Source organism: Aulonocara stuartgranti (genome assembly GCF_965226115.1).
Source record: "Aulonocara stuartgranti genome assembly, chromosome: 9".
Taxonomy (NCBI): Eukaryota; Metazoa; Chordata; class Actinopteri; order Cichliformes; family Cichlidae; genus Aulonocara; species Aulonocara stuartgranti.
In genome coordinates, this window is record NC_138960.1 from 8,865,164 (window position 1) to 8,886,780 (window position 21,617).

Below are 21,617 nucleotides of genomic sequence, written 5' to 3' on the forward strand. Positions count from 1 at the left end.
TGAGGATATTATTTACTTAACCAACTTGTTGACGAGGGGGTGCAGGACCACCACCTGTCTTTTTTTGCTCTGCCCTTTTCTTGGTTGCTGTTATAAACAAACAGATTATTTCAGGGTCTCTTTCCAAGAGACTAAAAGCAATATAAGTGATAAATATTACCATTCTGTAGAATATTATTATATTTCACTTTTACTTGTTCCCATGTTCTAGTGGGTCCTGTTGTGGCTCTAATGTGAAAGAGGATATAATATAATATAATATAATATAATATAGTGTAATATAATAAATTTACCCTACCGCCTACTGGTGTTGGCCAGAGGGGCCGATGGTGCGATATGGCAGCCTGGCTTCTGTCAGTCTGCCCCAGGGCAGCTGTGGCTACAACCGTAGCTGCCTCCACCAGTGTGTGAATGTGAGAGTGAATGAATAGTGGCATTGTAAAGCGCTTTGGGTGCCTTGAAAAGCGCTATATAAATCCAATCCATTATAAATTAAGTAATTATTAAATTACTTACGAGTTTGATTTGTCAGCAACTTTCTGCCAGCCCTCTCTCCTTGCTTTTGCAGCCTTTGCAGTGTTCCCTTGCGTTTTAATTAAACTCTGAAACTCCTGAAATCCTCAATCAAGAGTTCTTGCTCTGCTGCCGAAAAATACTGAGCGCGCTCCTTCGACATTTTCGCCGACCAATCAAAGGGTTGCCGATCAGTGTTTCTACTATCGATGCGTAGCCCCTGTTAAGCCACCCAGTGATCTCACATTACTTCATCCAGCTATACTAATCGTCAACAACAGGTGTGTTCGGAGAACCGGAATAGCAAGCTCAAAGTTGGCGCGATGATTTGATCTTGGATGTAGTAAGCGAGGTACGAAGAACAGACCCCTGGTTGCAAGCAAAACTCTTCTCCCTCACCTTTCACTTTCTTTCCACTAATGCTTCCCCTGTCATCACCTTCACTCGTTATATTTTCTCTACTACTGTTTCTCTCTCTCTCTGTCAATCATGTTTCAAATCTGTCATCTTCATCCCTTCATTTTTCTGCTCTCTTGCCCTCGTTGCCCTTTCCTCTCTCATTATCAGCTTCTCACTCTTTGCCTGTCTCTTGACATCAGTTTCTCTTTCTCTGCGTTTGTCTGTCTGGGTGTTGGTTCTTTGTGACCCTTCCTGTTGCACTGACATCATCCAGGAGGCCAGGAAGCCGCTCGTTGGCTAACCACCCCACGCTGCTAGTTTGCATTGAATTTTAGTTTTGTTTCTTTTCTGGTTCAGAGTTTAATGCGTGGCAGTGTCGATGTAATGTTAGTGTGACATTATCATTAATTTTTCCTCAGGCTATTGTAACATTTGAGAGTAAATGTTTAACCTAGACCAGAGCACAATAAAGATTCTGAAGTCATGTCAACAAATGGTTTCATCTAAGCTAGTGCCGGATATTACAGGTCACCAGAAAATTCCACCATTAAATCAACCTTAGATCAAATAAAAGTCTGCTGTTCAAACAACAGTGGCTCTCTGTTGCACTAACCACAGAAACTATTATGTCTGCAGGCTCCGAATTCTACATTTCCTGTTTATAATTCAGCAGTAAAATGTCACGTTTCAGCATGTCTGGGACTATGGGATGTAATTGGGACAAGGAACTAGGACACTAAATTGATACTGATATATTCATTCAGTAGCTGTGCATAACAGCCATATGCTAGGCTCTGTAGCTGCTACTGGATTTAAACAGACACATCTGGCAAGGGAAGGCAGTATATTTACAGCAACACATAAAAGCAAATCAAGTACAAATACATAAAAAATTAGAAATGAAATCAGGTTGTATTCTAAATGCCAACTTTACTCATCTGTTTATCGGTGTCTTTTGGGTTTGGTTTTTTTTTTTTTTTTACATTTCCCAGTAGCCTGAGATTATTTTCCATCATGTCCTCTATTAAAACACATTATTTGTAATGGGTTGCCAGAAATAAATACCTGGGCTACTTTCCATTAAAACAAATGTAACAAGTAAGCATATTTCAGAGTTAGGACTGTTTCTTTTGATCCTTGTATAAAAAAGCCTCATTGAAACATTCAGACACCCTCTGATGGATAAGTGTACAAAGCACTTAGTGTCATACCCAAAGGATGAATGTTGTACAAAGCAGGTTTCAGCAGCTGATTTTTATCAGCTGTACAGTGCTGAATGATATTGTGCTCGTCATTTATTGCAGTTTTTCTTGCCAGCTCCTCTCAGATCTTTGGGTTCTAGGTGGTGTGTGTGTGTGTGTGTGTGTGTGTGTGTGTGCGCGCACAGAAGATGATTCAGTACAAATCTATAGCCTTCTGCTGTGTTTGCTTAGTGCATTGATTTACAAACCACCGTTTACACAGTGCTGGTGCAGCAAACTGTCAGCTGACAGATATGTTTTTCATTTAGCTCAGACCATTAGACGAGAGGTGGTTAACTCGTGAAGCCAGTCCCACATTTATAACCTCAAAATTAAAGGTTGTATCCGGCAGCGTGTTTAAGTTGTACCCGTCATCCTGATGATTATATGATATTGAATATAGTTTTATCAAAAGAACATCACAAGTTCTCTAACAGCTTAAACAATTTGTTTTTCCTGACAGCATTTATTTTTCAGCTGCATTTGGGATTAAATCATTTGAATCAGTTTAAATGCTGCTTTTCTTTGAGGCTTATGTTTTCCTTCCTCTGTATTTAGATCTTCCCATGGAGTACAATCCCTCAGATCATCCCCGCGCCAGCACCATTTTCCTCAGCAAGTCACAAACTGATGGTGAGTTGTGCTCTCTTCTTTTGTCACATTTTAATAATCTCAGATCTCTCTGAAATTTCTTCACTGACTTTTAAATGAGGGAAAAGAGTATTTGGAGTGTCATGATTGTTATTAATCTACAATGAAGAAGAGCTAAATTTAATAAATGTGTTTTCGTAATCAGTGACGCACCATTAGGTGTACACCTGATCTACTTGGATGAAGCCAGGATAGCATAATGCAGGGTTACATTTGTGGGTAAAGGATAATGTCTTCCGGTTTGTTTGAAAATGAGGAAGCAGCTTGTGGACATGCTTGGAGTTTCTGTGCAAAGTCAGTGAGCTGTGCAGTGGTAGGTGCAAAGCCACTGCAGGTGGATCATGGACAACCAAGCAAAGAGGTGACTGTAGCATATGCCCACTTTTTGAGATAGCAAGCTGTTTTTATTGAAGGTGGAACTTCAGATATCAGCACAAGTACCACTGACCAGCAAGCTTTTATCCAACATAAAAGCTCTAGATGGAGCCCTGTTCCGTCTGCTTTCATGTCAGATTTTTGAAGACGCACTGGGGTGTTTTGATCTTCCTTAGCAGGCACAAAGATTGATCTTGTAGCAGTCGGGTGCCTCTAGAATGACAGGAATGTCTTATTATCAACTGAAATGTGAAGCTTTTTAGATTATTTCCCAGTTTAGACATAATCTCTTTGCTTTGATGATAAGCTTTTGATTCAGCTGAGCAGTCTGTCGCCTGAAGGCTGTTATATAGATCCGGTGTTAGGTGCTGATAGTGTTGTATTAGCATCGTCAGGCTCTTATGTGAAAGTCAGCTGGCCTTTGTTCTCATACTGTTATTAAATATCAATACACAGCATTGTGGTCCTAACATATGTGAGAGCTGCTGTGTTCATCACTCCCAGCAGCTATAAATGAATTACTGACGCACTTAATAATAATGCCTGTTGTGAGTATCTGTGTCATAAACATGGAGACAACTTGGACATTTGTTTTTCAGTTGCTGTGCCCAACAAAAGAGGTAAGCATGTATACGTCTGTGCTTGGTAGGCAGGTAACACTATGCTTACTGTGTGTTCGGGCTGGACCCTTTAAGGGAACAGTCCCTCTGTGTGGTCTCAAACTGCATCGTATCCTCGTACTCTGTTAGCAGGTGACTTGTCTCTGCTGCTTAGCTGCTGATATCGTCTGTGTGCGTGCGTGCATTTCTTCCATTGCACATGTCCGTCCATGAGATGTAGGAACAGGACTGCACAGCCTTGGCCAAAGAAATTGCAATTTAGTTACTAAAATGACACACCTCTAATTACTGGATATTTCAATTTTCATATGTAAATGGTTGATAAAGTTAGAAATCAGCCTCGAGTATAAAGCTGTGATTTGTGTCACATGTTTCATGACTATTCAGAAATCACTGTGGTTAAGTTTGTGGTTTTTTTGTTACTGTTTTTTTTGACTAAGCTGTGCAGCTGTTTGATGGTGTCAAAGACTGCTGTTCTTTGCTAAATACACACACACACACACACACACACACACACACACACACACACACACACACACACACACACACACACACATACATTTGCTCAGTGGAAAAAGCTCAGCGTGCTTTGCAGTGTGAGTGTGTGCACCTTTGTGCCAGAGAGGTAAGACACAGACAGTATGGGATGAGACGTACAAGGTGTCTCTGTGTGCTCTGCGCTCTCCATCTGCTCCAGTTTGCTTTGCTAGCAGCCCTTTTCCCTTTGCGTGCTCTGTTACAACAGTGAGCACATATACTGATGCACACAGACACGCACGCAGCGCTGCTGCACTGTTGCGTGTGCCGTAACTGCGATAAAGCTCTGCTTTATAGAACCAACAAATCATCACATCCGTTAAACAGAAGTAAGGTAGCAAAATACCAGATTTGTATGAACAGAAAGAAAAAGAAAAGAGATGAGCTCAGATGATTGGCTGCACTTGAATAAACCAGTCACTATGCCTGATTTAATTTGGACTCATGTACGTCCAATCACAGGAAGTTAATTCTGTTCATGTGGACGTAGTGTGGGAGAAACGTTTCATCACTCATCCAAGTGAATTCTTCAGTGTCTGAAGATTTCCTTACCTGGATGACTGAGCATGAATTAAGACATGTATGTCTAAATGATGAACGGATTAATTGATAAGGTCACACTCATTCCCACATATTAACACACATTTGCCAGTGCAATCGCAGGGGAGAAAATACTCACAGGCTTTGAAATTTCTCAGTTTTTTAATGTAAAAACTGTTTTTTGCTGAAGCTGCTTTGCTTTGTTGTATGTGGTTTATAATAATTATACACAGGGGGAAAGTCTATATTAATAGGGCAGCTCTGAAGCCTGGTTATATGCTGCTCCCTGTCTGTGAGGGTTGTGTACTACACTCACACAAAGATTCTTGAAGCGCTCTCTCGTCTTTTTTTTCAGTTCGAGAAAAACGGAAGAGCCTTTACATCAACCACGTAAGTAACTGAATCATTAGCCACTGTGTGTAATACGTTTGCTGTTATGATTGCTGTGCAGTTAGTAATTTTAATGTCTTGTATTTTTTGCAAGTTAACACACATTTCGGAGAACAAGGTAAAGTCCTCCGAATGACCCTCAAAGTAACCCAAACCCGTTTCCATTGTTCCTCCCGTTTTTTTTTTTTTTTATCCCACACTCCAGACTCCAATTATAGTCTTAGTGTTTAAAAAGCTTTAGATGTAGTACAAATGTAGAAGAAGCGTGGTGTTATGGTGCAGGTCATCTTTGTCCACACTCCCTGAGACCTGAAAGACAGGACTAGCTAAATGTGCAAATGTGCTTTTTTGTTTGAACAAAATTTGCATTAATCAGTTCCTGCAGGGCCAAATGAGAAAACATCGTCTTGTTTAAGTCATAAACCTGTTTAGTGTGCACCAGTTAAAAATAATTTTGAATGAAATGAATGGACGATGAATAGAAAGGCCATTACTCAAGGTGATGAACTTGCTATTCATCAAGTTTTTGATGTTTCTCTAAAGATGCACTCCACCATAAATACCATTCCTGCATGCAACAAAGTGAGACGCTGACAGACCCACAGATTAGCTTGTGGGCTCACAGGTGCCCTACTTTCCATCCTCATACCAGGCCTTTGGCGCGTCCAAGTATGACAGAAATAGAGATTGACGTGTGTGTCTCTGTTTTTTGGTACGGACGTGTTTGAACTCCAGCATTATCCAGGCCCAGTGAGACGGAAATACAGCTCCTGTTCCACCATATTCCTCGATGACAGCACTGTCAGTCAACCCAACCTGAAATACACCATCAAATGGTAACCCCCATCTGAGCGATTCACAGCTTTATCTAATATTGAAAGATTTTTCCCTTATTGTCCTCTTACACTCATTTTTATTTACCTTTTTGTGCTTGCAGCGTAGCCCTTGCAATATATTATCATATAAAGAACAGGTAAGATTAACCTTTTATTTCTTTTGCATCAAAATTCCACAAAATACAAAAGCCCTGCAACATCCTGCTTCATTCTGACCCAGAAAGATTAGATTAAATTCTTTACTCTTTAGATACTTTGATATCCAGCTAAGCTTGACATCCTTTTGCAAAGGGATGTGTTCTTACTAAAGGCTGTGGAGACACTAAATAACGCTTGCATGGAGACATTTTTAAATAAACCACAAAGCAGAGAAGAACAGGCTGTTTTATGTAGCAGCTTAAGTGACTCACATTTCTGCTCGCAAAGATGCAGCCTGGAACACATTTTTGTGTTGTTAATAGAATTTGTTGGATTGACATGACTTGACAGATCTCATATTTTTAAAAAAACACGGAAGCTTTAGGATAAAACGTGTTTCTATAAACTGAAAGTGGTAAGAATCCCATATAGGGCAGCTGGTTGAAGTGCAGATTCATTCATATAAATGACTTATCAATGAAATGATGCATCTATTTTTGATTTCTTTTCCTCTTTTTAATTCCAGAGACATCGACGGAAGAATGTTGTTAGATATTTTCGATGAGAAGCTTCACCCACTCTCAGTAAGGCCGCAGCCGAAGATGAATTTCCATTACACACAAACTATAGAGCTGTCAGGATTCATCAGGAAGACTAATTGCATGAGCTGATAAACGGCGCATAAGCACACATGGATCACACAGTGGCGAGATGTGTAATCTCAGGAGCCATCTGGATCATTCAGACGTGTTTTAAAATGAATATTTGCTCAACAATTTCAGTCTCAGATTTTACATAACCCCTTTGTTTTACGCCCCATGTCCAACACCACTAAACCTCTGCATTCATAAGCTGATGTATCGAGCAGCAGTTTGTGATTCCACTTTGGGAAACGATCTGATTTCATTTCATTCTTATCTTTTCTGGTGTTTGTCGCAGAAGTCCGAGGTTCCTGCTGATTATGACAAACACGACCCTGAGCAGAAGCAGATCTACCGCTTCGTCAGGACGCTGTTCAGTGCCGCGCAGCTCACTGCCGAGTGTGCCATCGTCACTTTGGTGAGTAAACAGTTCAGCCGTGAAACGCAGTCCCTGCACACTTTTAGCCCTTTTCTATTCGCACTTACTCAGATCGGCTGGACGCACGACTCGCTTCGACTCGTTTTCCATTACAAGCACCTAATGTGGGTTGGGTCATTACAGCAACGCGACAGAACGTCCCGTGACATCATTTGGATGTGACACAAACGCCACAATAAAGGAGGACGTCGGGGCGATGTTACACCTGCTGCTCGGTCAGACTCGGGGACCGTGGTGTTGTTTTTGTGCAGTCATTTCCCTTGTTGCCAGGTTTCAAGAATGGCGGTTTTGATTTTGTAAAGGAGACTGAGTAGCCAGTTGGTGGCATGCATGTCACATTTTTGGATCGCTTGGAACTGTGGCCGAGTAGGTAATAAAAGAGCACCTGGTATCAGGTACTACGGGAAAACGCTAAAAGTTGCATTGAGCTGTGCCGAGCCAACCTGAGCAGGTACTAATGGAAAAGGGCTTTTTGACTCCATTTACATGTTTGCTTGGAGGGACGATCACATTAAGAGCTTTTCCAATCCAGCTGGCCCTGAGTGGAAGTGGATTATAAAAGCCTTCCCACCACTGAGTACAGCCACACTCTGTGAATGTGATTATTTCTGCATTGATGCAGTTATAAACAAAATGAAATGCAAACTTTTTGTTTTCTTTAAAGAAAAAAACAACAGCAAGGAAGGAAAAAAATATACTTTCAAGTGATTAGAAGTTCCTGTTTGTATTGGAGGAAGACAAGGGTGTCCAGAGCTCGCGGTTACAACCTAATTAAGAGACCCTTCAGCAACTCGAAGCATGACTCCACACAGAGTTAACATCATCAAGGAGCGCGAGAGCGTGGGAGACAGATAGGAATTAGGAGAATTAGGACTGTGAGTCCTAGTAATTCAGTGCTGACACTAGGAGGGAGTATTGCTTCTGCTTGTCTTGTTTTCTGCTGTCCTTAGATTGTTGGCTCTCTTTATTTTTTACTCTTCTTCTTTGTGTGATATGAAACAGCCTGTTTGTCCTTCTGGAGAATGTTGCACAAACGAAGCCACGAGACAGAGCTGAAAGTTCAGTAACAGATTTGTGGCGGTTTAATCCGTTTAGTCTCCACTCAGAATTACTTCAGTATGAGGTCTGCCTGCGCCTGTAGCAAGTGTATAATTAGAATATAATTGGTGCTTTGGCATACAGTGGGCTCTCTCCCCGTGACTTATGACATCCTGTGTGCTCACCTGTGCTTTTCGTTTCTTCTCTGTCCTCACATATCATATCACATCATCTCTTTTTCTCTCTCTGTACTAAAGCCTTAAGCAGTTCAATAGTTTATCCTTATGTTTGATTTGATGGCACAGTTAGTGCCATCTCCCTGCTCCGCTCATCTGCCCAGAAACATTTCTTTCTACACTTTGTCACTCTGGCTAACACGTGGGTCTCTAGAGGCCAGCAAAGTGCATTGTTAATGTGGCTAGCCCAGGGGCCTGGTATTAGGTTTCTCTGCTTCCTGACAGATGGACAAATGTGTTAACTGTGTGGGTGTTTCTGCTTTTCCAGAGAGTAACTGGAAAGCAGTCACTGTGACGTGCTGCGTCTACGTCTTTGTCCATGTTCAGGTGGACGAGAGCGATAGTTGCATACAGAGCCTGGCACACGGCGTGCCTCCTGCAGCTCTCCAGTGTAAACTCTGCCATGCTGTCAGTAATTGAATGGGGCTGTTGGCTGGTGGTTATTGGTGTAGCTTAGCTGACACAGCTAAATTTAGACAGGGGAGTTGAGATGAAAGCTGGGCGTCTTGCTTTCCCCAAGTTATTACATCACAGGTGAGGAGAGAGAGGATGGAAAAGAAAGAGACCCAGAGAGTGAGCATGTCATCCTCTGGGAAGACGAATCAGATTTCCTGTTGAGGGACAGAAAAACCAGACAAACTTATTGTAGTAGATGAAGTTACTGTGTTTTATTATCAGATAAGCCTCCTGAAATTGAAGCAGCTATGCCAGGATGTAGTCTTCTTTCATTTCTCGATGTTTGTCACCTGCTGCCAGTTTTGGGCCACAGCAGAAACAGGCTGGTATTGTCTTCAGGAAGGACGCCCCACTGAGCACGACTTGTCTAATTAACCACCTGAGCTGTGACAAACTGGGCTGCAAAGTGGCATAAAAGAACTTATTAATTTCCATTTCACAACCTGCCATCCTTGTTAGTCTGAAAACTGAAATATTTATTACGATGGACCTCAGGGTATACATCCTGAAAATGGTATGGCTATTAAAATGCAAAGAAAGTAAGTAAGAAGTGACAAATCTAAGCTTGTGTACTTTTAAATCTTTCACTTTACATCATTTTTAAAAGGGAGCTGAATGTGGGCTTTGTGCACTAACTGTTCGAGCTTTCACAGTTCAGTCCATGAATCTAACAGAAGACCTTCTCTCTTGTACTGTAACAAAATGATGATGAGTGGATCAGAAGATTTAACATCTGCACAAATGCTTTGGCTTGTGAGGATCAGGTGTCTGTGTGTTCTGTGCGCTTTCTGCCGTGTAGACTGTGGGAATTATTTCGAAGGAGAGAGAAGGAGACGGTGCAGGGGTTCGATTGGCATGAATATTTCACGAGGGAGCTCCGGGGAAGCTGGATTTCATCAGCCTCTGACATCATGGAGGTGGAGTAGGCAGGAGACTGCAAAACTGTAAAGCAGCAAACTAACCCTTCAGATAAACAGAGGCAGGGAGAACAGAGGGTAATTAAACACAGGAAACCCCGAGGACACAAAGGCTCGATATGATTATTAACGTGGTGTTTACTTGCTTATGTTTTGTACCTTATGTTAGCGTTACACCGTGGGTGAAGGAAAACACAGAGCGATAGCAGTTTAGCAATCTGACTCTTTTGACCCTGCGTGTAGGATGTTTTAGTCGTGTGAAACTGACTTGATGCTGTTAATGCTAGTCGATGCCAGCTGTTAAACAAAAGGCAAAATTGAGAGTTTTTCAGTTTTGTTTTTGTGCTAAAATAACTGTTTTATTTCAAGATGCTTACTTGTGACAAATCCCTTTGTCTAAGGTGTATTTGGAGAGGCTCCTGACCTACGCAGAGATCGACATTTGCCCGGCCAATTGGAAGCGGATCGTGTTGGGAGCCATCCTCCTGGCTTCCAAAGTCTGGGACGACCAGGCGGTTTGGAACGTCGACTACTGCCAAATTCTCAAGGATATCACTGTGGAGGACATGTGAGTCAGTTTATTGACATCAGCAGCGTAGAGCTATATCCCTATAGACTCAGGTCAGTTGCAGAAGACGTCTGCTGTTATTTCTGCACTAAAACAGCTGAATTGGCGATAGAAGCTAAAGCCTGGCATTTTATTTTCATTACATGGTTGTTTAAGAACATAGAAACAGTTTATTGTTTAACCATTTGCATGGAATAAATCAGCTAAAACACTTGATTTGTTACTAAGAGAAATAAAACATTATTAACTGATGGCAGCAGCTGAAATCAAAGCTATTTAGTCCTTTTTGTTTTCCCCGGACGCTGTTCTTCTCTGTGATCTTATGACTGGGAAATGTCTGGACTATTTCCATGACAACAGCTTCTCTCAAAGAGAAACCAGTGTCCTTGTGTGGGAGGTGCAGAATCACATGACTGACTATACCATATGATGATTTCAATAACATTAGCATTTCAGAACATACTGTAGCATATTCCTCCGAATGTTCAGTGTGAAACATTTCCAGCAGGAGTCTGTACGTCAGGCGCATGTTTAGGTTTAGGTCACATCTTTGGAGCACAATGGCCCTGAAACGAGGACTACCAGTTATTTTTATCACCGATAATGCTGCAGATTGTTTTACTGATTAATCAATGCAGCAATCAGCAGAAAAAATCATCCAGAATTTGTCAAGAATTTACTAAAGTAGCAGCTAAAAATTTATTATCGCAGCACTCCCCCCCCCCCATCTTTCTTCCTCAGAGCCACAATTCTCAAAGGTTGGTGCCATCAGCTGTTTGCTGGCTCCTAAAATGCCACACAGCCATGACCCTGGCAGAGTGTCAGCCATGTAAATAAATGCTTCCTCTTTGACTCATGGTTGCTGAGTGGGGTGATGGCAGATACAGCAGCACTTGTCTTTCTGTCCTGAGAATAGTCGGGCTTTGTGTGGTCAGCCTGTTTTCAAGAGCTGCTAAGAGTCTTTGACGGGAGAGTCTCTGACCATTTCGTCTAATGCCTTTGATCTGAGCAGGGATAGCTCAGTAGGTAGAGTGGTCGCCCCATGATTGGAAGGTCAGGGGTTGGAATCCACTTAACGGCTACCCTGAGGTACCCCTGAGCAAGATACCGTCCCCACACACTGCTCCCCAGGCGCTAGATTGGTGGCTGCCCACTGCTTCACTGAGTGAATGGGTTAAATGCAGAGAAGAATTTCTTGTGACGATGAAGTATACATTATTATTATTATTATTTTATTTTGTTCTTGAGCTTAGAGTGTCTGAGGGACTTCAGATTACATTAGTTCCTCTTGTCTCTTTCCCCATAAAATGGTAATACAGGGAGTGCAGAATTATTAGGCAAATGAGTATTTTGTCCACATCATCCTCTTCATGCATGTTGTCTTACTCCAAGCTGTATAGGCTCGAAAGCCTACTACCAATTAAGCATATTAGGTGACGTGCATCTCTGTAATGAGAAGGGGTGTGGTCTAATGACATCAACACCCTATATCAGGTGTGCATAATTATTAGGCAACGTCCTTTCCTTTGGCAAAATGGGTCAAAAGAAGGACTTGACAGGCTCAGAAAAGTCAAAAATAGTGAGATATCTTGCAGAGGGATGCAGCAGTCTCAAAATTGCAAAGCTTCTGAAGCGTGATCATCGAACAATCAAGCGTTTCATTCAAAATAGTCAACAGGGTCGCAAGAAGCGTGTGGAAAAACCAAGGCCCAAAATAACTGCCCATGAACTGAGAAAAGTCAAGCGTGCAGCTGCCAAGATGCCACTTGCCACCAGTTTGGCCATATTTCAGAGCTGCAACATCACTGGAGTGCCCAAAAGCACAAGGTGTGCAATACTCAGAGACATGGCCAAGGTAAGAAAGGCTGAAAGACGACCACCACTGAACAAGACACACAAGCTGAAACGTCAAGACTGGGCCAAGAAATATCTCAAGACTGGTTTTTCTAAGGTTTTATGGACCGATGAAATGAGAGTGAGTCTTGATGGGCCAGATGGATGGGCCCGTGGCTGGATTGGTAAAGGGCAGAGAGCTCCAGTCCGACTCAGACGCCAGCAAGGTGGAGGTGCAGTACTGGTTTGGGCTGGTATCATCAAAGATGAGCTTGTGGGGCCTTTTCGGGTTGAGGATGGAGTCAAGCTCAACTCCCAGTCCTACTGCCAGTTTCTGGAAGACACCTTCTTCAAGCAGTCTGCATCCTTCAAGAAAAACATGATTTTCATGCAGGACAATGCTCCATCACACGCGTCCAAGTACTCCACAGCGTGGCTGGCAAGAAAGGGTATAAAAGAAGAAAAACTAATGACATGGCCACCTTGTTCACCTGATCTGAACCCCATTGAAAACCTGTGGTCCATCATCAAATGTGAGATTTACAAGGAGGGAAAACAGTACACCTCTCTGAACAGTGTCTGGGAGGCTGTGGTTGCTGCTGCACGCAATGTTGATGGTGAACAGATCAAAACACTGACAGAATCCATGGATGGCAGGCTTTTGAGTGTCCTTGCAAAGAAAGGTGGCTATATTGGTCGCTGATTTGTTTTTGTTTTGTTTTTGAATGTCAGAAATGTATATTTGTGAATGTGGAGATGTTCTATTGGTTTCACTGGTAAAAATAAATAATTGAAATGGGTATATATTTGTTTTTTGTTAAGTTGCCTAATAATTATGCACAGTAATAGTCACCTGCACACACAGATATCCCCCTAAAATAGCTAAAACTAAAAACAAACTAAAAACTACTTCCAAAAACATTCAGCTTTGATATTAATGAGTTTTTTGGGTTCATTGAGAACATGGTTGTTGTTCAATAATAAAATTATTCCTCAAAAATACAACTTGCCTAATAATTCTGCACTCCCTGTAATGGTATCACGTCATTAAGCCTTAAAAACATTATGGTTTGTTAGTTTCTAACTAGTTGACAGTGAGAGATTCACAGTTTTCTGGGTTTGCAGGACAAAAATGTCAGCTTCATTTTAATGCTTAATCTTAGATTGTGGTGCATTTGGAGCAAAACGGGGAAGATGCCTCTGAAGCATGAGGTCAGAAAACTCAGTCTTATTTACCACGTCAACCTCAAATCCACTTGTGTGGATTATTCTGAGGAGGGACTCGGTGCTGTAGACGCCACCTCTCACCCCTCCTGCTTTCACACTTTTCTGCATCAGTGGATGTCTATTCTTGTCCTTGAGCTCAGATTCACAGGGCAATGAGCGTAATCCACCTGTTCAGGATTCTCTCCAGTGAGTGCAGCACAGTATGCACATCTGCTGTGCTCCCATATGGCAATTTACCGGACTGTGGCTCTTGATTTGACCAGAGATTTCCTCAGAAGGTCAATTTGAGTCCGTTCAAAGCCATGTTCTGGAACCTAGCCTGCTAAATTTCACGTTCCACCCACTGACTGAACAGTAGAAACGTCTTGGGAGAACACTGAGGAGCAGAGCAACACAAAAAGAAACAGATGAAAACAGGCTGAATGAGGAAAGATGAGGAAAAAGCAGCACTATTAGGCAGAGTTTGGCTACAGCAGAGCCTAAATTTAGCCCGTCTGTTGCTGCGTGGCTGTGAAAATATGTGTGTGAGCAACAAAGGGTAGGAAGAAGAGATGGCTAGTGGTTACAGTGCAGAAGGATTTGGTCACAACTGAAGAGTAACAGATGAAAGCGTCTGTCATCACGCTGCACCGAGGATCACAGAGCTGCTGAGCACAGGCACTGCATGACAATAGCACTTTCATGTGGGATTAATTCTTTCTTACACATAACGCTCAGTGTTCCTTGCTTAGATAGCATTCCCTTTTATCATAAAGAAGAGGCTTATGTTTGGTGGCGTAGGCTCAGTGCAGCCTACGCCACTCTGTGAGATGTTGGCTTTACCAATCAAACTAACCTTTATTTAAATAGCATAAGACTAATTAACTAACTCACACGTTTTCTCTTTCTTTTTTATGGAAAAAGGAATGAGCTGGAGCGTCAGTTCCTGGAATTGCTGCAGTTCAACATCAACGTGCCGTCCAGCGTCTACGCCAAGTATTACTTTGACCTGCGCTCGCTTGCTGAGGCCAATAACCTCAGCTTCCCCCTGGAGCCTCTCAGCAGGGACAAGGCGCAAAAACTAGAGGTGAGAAGCGCGCTGAAGTACTAGAGATAGGTTTATGTTTTTGGAGCTCAGGTAAAACAAGAAAAAAAAGAGGAAAAATATCAATTTATTTCAGCCTGGAATAGAAAAACCAAGGTAATTTGGGTAGTTGGTATTTTGACGAGCTTCTGATCATTACAAAAACATAAATGTTGATCTCCTGCCGGGTGAAGGACAGGATGCAGGGACGTGCTGCTGTGCAGGTAGCTTCGCTCTCTTCCTTCCTGTCCTGCAGCCTTACTGCTGTTAGTGTTTCATTCATTGATGCCATTGCTTGATCTGTTGGAGCAAAACAAACTTTTTACAGCAGGTATACCAGTGTTAATAACGGCTGCATTCCATTTAGTTTTAGAGTTTTAAACATCAAGCTGGCTGAAGGTGAGACGTCTCCATGTGACGAGTGGAATTGGTTGATTAATTTATTTGGAGATGAGACCATTCCTCAACATTAATCTAGTTATTTAATGTCCAAAAATAACCCCCAAAAGAAAAAGCAGTTTACTTAAAAGACTGCTAAAAGTGAACCCACGTGTCTTTGTGATTTTGAAAAAATTCCCATTCCCACCTGAGTTGAGCAGGACAATAAGAGAGAAACTCTGGTGTGATCGAGAGGTCATTATTGTCACTTTCTCACCTGAACTGCACAAAGCACAGTTTAAATGAAATGTTTCTAAGCGCGTTTGGTGTGTGAGCCCATCTCAGACTTGTGGTGTCGTAACCACTACTTACACATAACACACTATGTGTTTGGTACACACACACAGGCAAAGATGTTCTGTAGTCACTCCAACTAAAACATAGGAAGGCACCCCCGGCTCCATCTCACTTGCTCTTTTGTTTGACTTGCAGGCCATCTCACGGCTGTGTGATGACAAGTACAAAGACTTGAGGAAACTAGCCAAGAAGCGCTCGGTGAGCGCAGACAACCTAACAGTGGTGCGGTGGTGTCCGGCCATCATTTCCTAACACTGGCTGTCTGCAGAGGAATGCATCATAGACCTGTACTGTATTTCTGCCTAGTATGCAGGCAGACCAGGTGGGCAGCAGTCGTGTGGATCAGTGTCAGTCTGGAATCTCCTCACACATACACACGCCCCTTCAACAATCTGGCACTATTACAAATGTTATTGCATCCAGACTGGTTGTTGTACATAAAAGAAGTCCTGTTTCCTGCCTGCACCGAACCAAACGGAGCTAAGCTGAACCAAACTGAACGCTGTTGGAATGAAGACCACCTAACTTCAGAAGATAAGCAGCCAGGTGGAAATACAGAAGTGGAGAGACTTGTGTGAAGTCCAGAAATGAAAATAGGAACACGCTTAAAAAGCAGAATACAGGACGTAACAGCGGCAGCGGCGCTTCATAATTCCCTCCAATGCTCAAGTGCTTGTACAGCTGCTGGAGGGGACGCCGTGTACATTCCTTTGATTTTAATCTTCTGGTTCAGTCAGTACGTTAGCTGAAGCATGAGATGATCATTTGACAGCTTATAGACACATTTCAGACTTTACTTCAATTTCTCAGTTAGTTCGTGTTTTGTTGGGTGTTTTTGTTCTTTTCCATTCCCACACAGCAGCTCCCTCTGTTTGCAGAGACAAGCGCATACAAAAGAAAGACATTTCACAGTTAGCTTAGCAGTACAGTTGATACGTGGACTACATATCCTCAGCCCTCCTTGACAAACAGAATCCGCTGAGCATTGTCTCAGATGGGGACCATTTGACTGAAGTTTTCATCAGGATAACTGACATTCAACGAGACAAGTCCGTTTTTAGCTCAAGGGCACTTATTCACCTTGTAGGCATCCAGTTGCAGAATAGTATCTCTGACAGTACGGCCACCCAGCAACCATTCAGATAAAGCAATATTCATGCATCGCTTTGTTGTTGTGATTAAATATAACAAAGCACGCACACATGGGAGGAGATTTACTGGAAGACAGAAACGAGACATACTGTGGAGCTTCTGTTGTACTTTATTCACTGCCATTGCCCTGACCTGTGGTGCCTGTAATAAGCTAGTTAAACACTTCTCCCCTCTCTGCTGGAGAAAAAAAAAGAACAAATAAGTCTGAAGTATTTTTTTTTCCTCTAGCGTTTTGTACGGTTCTTCCAACTTACAAAGTAACAGCACAAGCGAAAACATTGACATTAAAATGCCAACTAAAAGCATGAACCTTCAGGGTCGTCACAGACTGAAACGAATGAAAAAGCTTCGAGCGATGATTGAAACACTGCTTACAAAATGATAGATTGTATACATTTTGCTAAATTGTCTTTGTACAGTGTAAATACAGCACCGTCGTGTGCAAAAATCTGTAAACTGAGGTCATAATGTTAAAAAAAATACAAAAAGAATAAGGTTAGAATATTTATATGGGTCAGTTTATACTGTAAATGGGGAGGGGCAAATATGTCTAAATATGTGTTTCTATGACAAATCAAGCAAAGAAGAGAGTCAAGTTTTACGATTTAAATAGGAAACACCACTTAAGATTTTTTGGTCTCTTGTCAACAATTTCACAATGCTGAAAATGCCATTTTTTTTAATGTGACATAATGTGTGTGGTATGGAGATAACACATGACAATTCAATTTCATTTTATCATTATTATTATTATGATTTTTTTGTGTTTGTAAGTCTTCTCTGTGAAACGTTACCCTACTCATGTGTTTTTGATAAAATAAGGATGTTTGTTTCCTCTGATGCTGTAAAATTGGCAAGATGTTGTAAAAGGTCATCAGGTGAGTCAAAAATATCACTCAGTATGTCGTTAAATAATAATAATGTCTGAACTGAGAATTCATATTTGGCAGACTTATTCTGTTAACACGCATCACTAACCCTCCTGTTGTCTTTGGCTCAAATTTAATTTGTATCAATTTCCACATGAATTTGTTTTTTTTAAATTGGACTTAAAGATTTAAAAAAGTTAAACCCACAAAAAAAGATTTATTCAGACTGTATTTAAAAGATGGACTTTGTGCCTTAAACCTGCATTTTATCTCATAGCCAGCAGGGGGCATTTCGTCTGGTAGCAAAAAGGAGTCCAGTTGCACAGAAGTGTATGGGGAAAAGGAAGTTGGTGTCAGTCCAAATACTCAACTCCAAGTTGTAACACTTTTCATGTCTACACCAACTAATTGGCGATTCTGTGAGAAAATTCCCTCTTGACGACTTTTCCACTTCTCACTCGTAGCTGGTGAGTTAAAAAGTTTATTTTGGGTCCTGATTGGGCACGCTGTCCATCTAACGAATAAATGGAAGCACGTTTTTCTTTTACGACTGATTGGTGGTGTTAAGCACTGGCGTTCAAAATGTCTTTTTTATACAATATTATTCGCTTACATCAACAGTCATCTGATAACCTTTTGCAGCATTTTGCCAGCCTCACAGAAACATTAGTAAAACTGTCATAAACAGTATTTTCATAAACGGCTCCCTTCCTGATTCCTCCTCCTCCTCCCTTGAGTTTTTTCCTTTAAAAACAGAAAAAAGGCCAGTCTACAGATTTGAGTTCAGTTGCTGTTCTGGGTGTATGAGGATAGGATAAAAATGAACTTCATGTGACCGGCCTTACAATCAACCAGACTCTAAATCTAAATCGGTGAATAGACACAACCTTGATGTAATCTAAAAAAAATCTAAGGACTTACTTTTATTTCTTTTTAATGAAATAAAAAGATCGGGGGAAAACGCGTTCTGATTTCAAATGTGACATCTGTTTGTTCTTGTGCATTTCATCGGTAGCCTCCAGGAGTGTGATTTATGTTACTTTGCTTTTCTAAGCTACCAGAAAATCAGTCTGGCCTGCAGGCGTGCAGAGCGGCAGAACTGTACCAAAGTCATGGAGGAAAAAATGAAGGAAGCTCTGATGTGGTGTCTGATCTTAGAGAAGTGCTTTTTTTGTGTGTGCATGTGGCGCTTTGAATGATTGGTAAATAAAAAGTGCAAAATGCATCTTTGGGGGAAGTTACGATGCTGGAGTAGCTGTTGTGAGATATTGAAAGATTGTATATCCTATTTATTGTATGTGTGTGTACATACCGCCCAGTGTGGTTTTCTCTGCACGCAGAAAGAAGCCGCGTGGCTGACAGTGGTGAATCCTGATGTGGAGAACGTACCCCCTCCCTCTGATAGCAAAGACCGGTTTTGTGTGTTTGTGTGCGTGTGTGTGTGTGTGTCATAGCCTTGTGCACTGAGCTCTACCTCTGCATAGAGTTTTACTTTTTTCTCTAATGTTTTTTCTTCCTCTCCAATATGACATTTTTCAAATTTGACAAATACAGCTTTGATCATGATGGCAGTAAACTGCTGCAGCTGTGACACTTTTGTTCTTCTTGTTGATGGATAATTTCAACAACTTGTACTGTATTCTGTTGTAAATGTCAGTGTATTATTTCCTCTTCATTGAGTCACTCATTTGTTCCTGTTCTGAGTTGCCAAACTTTTCTCTGTATGTTTTCAACTATGATTTAAAAACAAAAAAAACAAACCTGCTCCCATTTTAGGAAAAAAACTTTGCAAGAATTAAAATTTCCAACCTTGCAGTTCATGGTGTGTTTTTTCTTTGTCTCGCTTCATCATAATCGATTTAATAATCAGTGAAAGAAACACACTCCAAGATCTTAGACCTCCTTCTCTTTCACCTTGTTAACTCAAGTGTTTTTCACAATAAGACAATATTTTGATATGTACTATAATGTACAAGTGATGTGTGTTGCGCTCACACAGTGTACCATTTAAATGGCTTACAGCAAGTGCTAATACAAAGATTACATTCTGCCATTCAGTCACTGAGGGACACATTCAGTCCTTCATACTGGCCTCGATTTGTTTTTATTTTATTATTTTATTAGTCCTTTATTTATCCAGGTAAAAATCTCATTGAGATTAAAAATCTCATTTCCAAGAGAGACCTGGCATCATGGCAACAAAAGTCAAAAGATTTGTGTTTTAATTGCTGCTCTGGTAACTATCCAGGTCATTTCAATGAAGAAGTGCTGTTAGCTTTTATTAAAAGCACTGTTCGAACCGCTGTTGTGAACACCATCAAGCTGAAGTAATAAGTGAATAGGAACAACATCACTTTACAAGTTGAGAAAGTTCTATAAAAAACAGGAGTCTGTGAAAAACTCAAGTACACAAGCAGAAGTTTTGGCAGTTTGCTGGTCTGAAACATCTACACAATGCCTCAACCTTCCCATGAGAGGCGTTCCAACAAAATCACCCCAAGGCCAGACCATGTGATGCACAGAGAAACATGTTGAACTCTAGTGCACTTGTACAACTAGAGAAAGAAAAAGTACATTTTGTATGGAAGGAGAAAACGTCTCCCTGAAAAGACCGTGGCAACACAGGTTTGAGTTGCAAAGTTACATCTGAACAAACCTCGAACTGGAGATGTTTTTCTCCTAATAGAGAGCTCAACTTTTGGTGAAAACTAAGCATGGCATATCAAGACAAATGCCTAATAACGGTCAAACACCATGGTGATGTGATGATTTTGGACCTGGGTACTTCATTGAGTCGACCACAAACTCCTCTGTGTACCAAAGTATTCTAGAGTCAAATGTGAGCCATTTATCTGACAGGTAAAGCTTGGCCCAAATTGGCTCCTGGAACAGGACAACGATCCCATGCACAGCACTAAATCGAGACAGAATAGCTGAAAAAGAAAAGATTCAAAGTCGTCAGCCTGACTGAAACAGGAATCACACACAAGAGAGCGGGGGATAAATTAATGCCGGAAAACGTTGATGAACTGAAGCAACTGTAAAATTTGGTACAACAGGATAGATTAGTCCTGTTACAGTGTTACCAATAGTTTTAATGTTCCCCAAGCCAGTTAGATCTTGCTAATAATTAGAGAAATCTCTGTACGTCCATCTGTTTGCCTTTTCCTCTGCTATCTCGACTCCTGTTCATCTGATCCACCTCAAACCTAGCAGGGGTGTTTCTGGAGCTTGCAGTGTTCTTCCTGGTGTCTCTGCTGCCTTTTTGCAAACTGCTCAAACATTTCAGATCATTTGGATTAAAGTTTGGTCAAATACTTTGAATGAAGAGTCAGAAAAGCTAAACTTTGTCCGGAATGGAGATGTAAAATTTGCTCTGATCTGCAATGAGGAGTGACATCATTAGACAATATCATTAAAGGTGCTGAAAGAATTCTCAGTAGGGTTCATCGCTACTTAACCCTTGTGTGGTGTTCGTATTTTTGTTACTCAGCCAGTGTTCATGGGTCTGGTGGACCCGCTAGAGTTTTGGCTTTCCAAATTAACACTATCAAACAATTTTATGTTAAATTACTCAACAGATGTTTACTTCATCCCAATTACGAGACATATGAACAGCAAACATGGTTAATTTTTTCCCTTTACCTTTGTTAGATCACATTTATGAATTAATGTGCTTCTCGTTTTTCTTTTATATAAAATGTTATAAATAAATCAGTTATAATCAAGTGGAGTGAGTGGAAAGACACAACACATTTACACGTGAAAAAATAATTAATTGTTTAATTTTTCTTTTGAAAAAAACTGAACACGGGTCTCACAGACCCGAACACCATACAAGGGTTAAACGTTTCACAGTGACATTTGATCTTTTGTCAATATAAAAACAGCTTTAAGATGAAGACACTGATCCCACAGGACAAGCATTACGTGTTTTATCAAATTAGAAATTTCTCACCCTGTATGTTCATATTCAATGCTATATCCCAAGCCTTTTTATAATCTTTTGGAAAGTTTGTCACTCGTGTTCATTGGAAGCAAACACAAACGTCTCATGCATCATTTCCTAGGAGATGGGAGACGGCTGTGGATCAGGTGGATGTTCAGGTAATTATTTAGGTGGGAACTTTTCCAAGTAATTAGATAAGTGAGGAGCAGCCAAGTTTGAAACGAAAACGATTGTTGGCTTGAATGGAAAATGCA

General features: G+C 41.2%; 1 protein-coding gene across 2 annotated transcripts in view; it reads left to right on the forward strand.

Annotated features, from left to right (window-relative positions):
- ccny (cyclin Y) overlaps nucleotides 1-19,229 on the forward strand; it is a 45,903-nt gene extending 26,674 nt beyond the window's left edge. The window contains exons 2-11 of one of the 2 annotated variants that reach the window (XM_082546005.1): nucleotides 2,712-2,786; nucleotides 3,779-3,799; nucleotides 5,232-5,266; nucleotides 6,002-6,102; nucleotides 6,204-6,239; nucleotides 6,767-6,824; nucleotides 7,180-7,299; nucleotides 10,369-10,535; nucleotides 14,499-14,661; nucleotides 15,529-19,229. In XM_082546005.1, the coding sequence (XP_082402131.1) occupies nucleotides 2,712-2,786; nucleotides 3,779-3,799; nucleotides 5,232-5,266; nucleotides 6,002-6,102; nucleotides 6,204-6,239; nucleotides 6,767-6,824; nucleotides 7,180-7,299; nucleotides 10,369-10,535; nucleotides 14,499-14,661; nucleotides 15,529-15,645 (893 nt within the window). In that variant the 3' untranslated portion in view covers nucleotides 15,646-19,229. The remainder of the gene's footprint in view (nucleotides 1-2,711; nucleotides 2,787-3,778; nucleotides 3,800-5,231; nucleotides 5,267-6,001; nucleotides 6,103-6,203; nucleotides 6,240-6,766; nucleotides 6,825-7,179; nucleotides 7,300-10,368; nucleotides 10,536-14,498; nucleotides 14,662-15,528) is intronic. The other variant, XM_082546006.1, reaches the window with a different exon arrangement.
- Nucleotides 19,230-21,617: the final 2,388 nt, after the last annotated feature.